Raw genomic sequence first — 4,044 nt, forward strand, 5'->3', positions numbered from 1 at the left:
CGTCGTACGCGAGGTTCCACAGCAGGGGTCCTAACACTGACCCCTGCGGAACACCGCGGTGCACCGGAGTCGCCCCGTTGCCGTCCCGGCCGACGTACGCAACCACCCGACCGCGAAGGTAATCCCGGATCAGACGGCGAAGGTAGAGCGGGACGCTGTGATAGAGAAGCGCCCGCTCGATCGCCGCCCAGGAGACGGAGTTAAACGCGTTGGCGATGTCAAGCGACACCGCCACACTGACCCCGCCTCCCTCGACCGCCCGTTGCGACAGCGACCGAACCAATCGAATGGCGTCGATGGTCGATCGCTGCCGTCTAAAGCCGAATTGGCGGTCGGAGAGATCCGGGCCCACGGTCTCCAGGTGGCTGCAGAGGCGGGCAGCTATGATACGCTCGAGACCTAACCCAGACCTAACCCAGACCTAACCCAGACCTAACCCAGACCTAACCTTTTTTTTTTTTTTTTTTTTTTTTTTACGTGGAGAAATCCCTAACGGATACCCCTAACCCTCGGGGGAGGGTCAGGGGTTATGTGGGGCTCGCACCCACTAAAACTCCACGGTGGTCGTCCTCGGGTGCGGAGTAGCGCGCCTGAGGAGGAGGACTTGATGCGGGGGCAAACTAGCGATTCGTCCGCTTGCCCCCCCCTCACGCGCATGATGTTGGTGCATACTCCGCACCGATTCCCCGAGGACTCGGGGACTTCCCTGGGGGAGTTAACTCCTCCCCCAGATCCTAGCTCCGACGACGCGGGACGGACCACGCGTCCGCGTCGCCACGGGGTTGCTGCTACTAAGGCGGGAGGTGCCCCCCGGCACCCCCACCCCACAACCCCCGCGATCGAGTTGCGACCCGAGCCGCGACCGAAGGTCGCGGCCAGGCGGGGGCGAAGAAAGGCAGGCCGTTGACCGGCCGCTCAACTGCCACGGAACTCGGGGAAAACGCTCCCGAACCGCGGCAGGCCCAAAGAGGCGCGGAGCGGCCGGGAACTACAACGGCCGCCCGATCCACCCCACGAACTCGATCGCACTTCACGGAGCAGCGATGTTCTGCTGCTCCGCAGGGGGGGGGAACTCGTCCCCCCCGAAACACCTCCCACTAACACACACATGGGGCGCGGCGGCATATCAACCGATCTTCTATCGGCCTGCCGCGCCCCCCTTCCCTCTCCAACTCCTCCTTAACACTGAGGGGGGGAAAACATACCCCCCTCCTTCCCACTCCTCGAGGGAGCCTTCGAGGCACGGGGGAGCGGGACGACGCGACACTACGTCGCCCTCCGACCTCCCCCGGCTCCGCGTCATCCGACGCCAACGCGACGACGCCGCCGACGCGGAGCAGCGAGACGGGACGGGTGCCCCGTCAGTTCCCGCTCCCGCTCGGCCTCCTCCTTCTCCAACATAATTGTCTCTGCAAACGCAGAGACAGCCTCCCAATTCGCCCTGTCTGCCGCCATGAGACGCACGACCGTCTGCAGCGACAGATCAGGGCCCAGCTGCGCCTCCAGAACACGGCGGTCCTCGATCCACTCCTGGCAGCGTTCCAGGGTGTGATCCGCCGTGTCCTCGTCGCCCGAGTCGCAGCTGAAGCACCGCGACGTCTCCTCCCGCCCGATTCGACACAGATAGGCGCCGAAACAGCCGACGCCTGTGATGATCTGTGTCAGGCGGAAGGTTAGCCTACCGTACCTACGCCCCACCCACTCCCTCATAATGGGTAGGAGCGCCCCGACAACGCGACCCTCCCGATGTTCCGGGAGGGCCAGCCACTCCAGCCACCTGGCTGCCATGCGTTGCCGGGCCTGGCCTCGCGCCACTTCGTGTCCGTCGGCTGGGGGGTTCCCGGCATCGCGGAGATCTCGGACGGCGGAATAAATCTCCGCCTCCATCTCCGCGAGCAGGTGGAACGGGGGAGACCCCGCCAGCGCGGACAGTCCGGCATGCGACACCGTGCGATAAGCTCGCACGGATCGGAGGACGACGCGTCGATGAACACGGGCGAGCAGCTCTCGCCCGACGCGACAATCCTCCAGGTCACCGGCCCATATAGGGGCGCCGTACAGCGCCATGGACCGAATGACCGTCACATAAAGACGCCGGACTCCCTCGTGTGGACCCCCAAGGTTGGGCATGATGCGGTTGAAGGCAAACACCTGCCGCTCCAACCGGGGGCCGAGGGTCTTGAAGTGGCGCGTGAAGCGCCAGTAGGTATCCAGGGTCAGACCGAGATACTTCATCGATCGGCCGACCCTGATGCAGGCTTCCCCGATCCTAAGGGACGCTCTGTTGGGAACGCCAGTCCCAACTTTGTCTGCGAGCCATATTGCTTCGGTTTTGTCCAAAGCGACTCGCAGCCCGAGCGTCCCGATCGAGGCGACGACGCGTCGCAGTGCCTCTTCGGCGAGCCTGATGGCGTCCTGCCACCGCTGCCCGGAGGCCATCACCAGCGTGTCGTCCGCATAGCAGACGAGGGATACACGCGGGGATGGCATCTCCACCCGCAGCACCGCGTCATAAGCGAGGTTCCACAGCAGGGGTCCCAACACTGACCCCTGCGGAACACCGCGGTGCACCGGAGTCGCCCCGTTGCCGTCCCGGCCGACGTACGCAACCACCCGACCGCGAAGGTAATCCCGGATCAGACGGCGAAGGTAGAGCGGGACGCTGTGATAGAGGAGCGCCCGCTCGATCGCCGCCCAGGAGACGGAGTTAAACGCGTTGGCGATGTCAAGCGACACCGCCACACTGACCCCGCCTCCCTCGACCGCCCGTTGCGACAGCGACCGAACCAATCGGATGGCGTCGATGGTCGATCGCTGCCGTCTAAAGCCGAATTGGCGGTCGGAAAGATCCGGGCCCACGGTCTCCAGGTGGCTGCAGAGGCGGGCAGCTATGATACGCTCGAGGAGCTTGCCCGCCTCATCCAACAAACAAATCGGCCGGTATGCCGAAGGCGACTCTGCGGGCTTTCCGGGCTTGCGGAGCAGCACCAGCCTCGCCTCCTTCCATGCTGGGGGGAATCTACCGGTCCTCAAGACGGTGTTAAATAACCGCCTGAGGCCGTCTCCAAGGGCGCCGATGACGCAGACCCAGACTCGCCCGGGCACTCCATCGGGACCCGGAGCAGCACTCCTCTGACGCATCCGCGCAATCGAGGAGGCCAACTCCTCGTCGCTAACCCCAGGGGCGTCGGCAGTGTCGGCGCCCCTCAACAACCACGGATCCCCGGTCTCGTCGGCACCACCCTCCCCGGCAACAAGGGGAGGGGGAAATAGCGCCGCGAGGACCTCGGTGAGGAACCGGGGATCAAGGCCTTCCGTGGCCGGGGGCGCCCATGGACCAAGCTTGATAGAAACAGCTTTATAGGGGCGCCCCCAAGGGTCTTCGTTGAGGGTAGCGACGAACTCCCGATTGGATTCTTCCTTAGCCCGGGCGATAGCCCCACGGAGCTCTCGGCGCGCCGCGGAAAAGGCGGAGCGCAGCTCCTGGAGCTTGTCCTCCGTGACCCGGCGGCGATCTCGCCGACGAGCCTTGACGTATTGGCGACGCGCGGAGAGGCTCTCCGCCCGGAGACGTGCGATCTCCGGAGTCCACCAATACGCCGACCCCCGACCCGAACCCGGTACCCCGGTCCGCGGCATTGTAGCGTCGCAGATACTCTGCAACGCACGGCGGAACCAAAGGGCACCGTTGGCCGGGTCGTCGAGGACATCGCCCGGCAAAGGAGGCCAGGCGACGACGGAGGACGCTAGTCGGGCCGCGTCAGCGTCAAGACGCTTCAGCGCCCAGCGTGGGGGTCGCGCGTTATTACGAGGGGCATTGGGAGGCGTGGCGGCGGGGAGGGAAGTAGCCAACATGACGTACATGTGGTCGGAGCCTGGCTCCATGTCCTCCGCCACCCAGCAGCGCGACGTCCTGGCAAATGCCGCGGGGTTAACCCAGATTAAGTCGATCATCGACTCACCCCGCGGCCCACGGTACGTCGTCACTCCTAAGGGGTTCTTTAACACGAACCCCATCGCCTCCGCCCACTCGAGGAGCACCTC

At 65.2% G+C, this 4,044-nt stretch overlaps 1 protein-coding gene across 1 annotated transcript; it reads right to left on the reverse strand.

Moving 5' to 3' along the window:
• Positions 1 to 1,346: 1,346 nt before the first annotated feature.
• Positions 1,347 to 1,788, reverse strand: LOC143378006 (uncharacterized; the record flags this gene model as incomplete). The annotated part of the gene is made up of 1 exon (XM_076829883.1): positions 1,347 to 1,788. A coding segment is annotated over exon 1 (442 nt), but the record flags the coding sequence as incomplete, so codon positions are not given.
• Positions 1,789 to 4,044: the final 2,256 nt, after the last annotated feature.

Source organism: Andrena cerasifolii, unplaced genomic scaffold (genome assembly GCF_050908995.1).
Source record: "Andrena cerasifolii isolate SP2316 unplaced genomic scaffold, iyAndCera1_principal scaffold0020, whole genome shotgun sequence".
In the NCBI taxonomy this organism is placed as follows: Eukaryota; Metazoa; Arthropoda; class Insecta; order Hymenoptera; family Andrenidae; genus Andrena; species Andrena cerasifolii.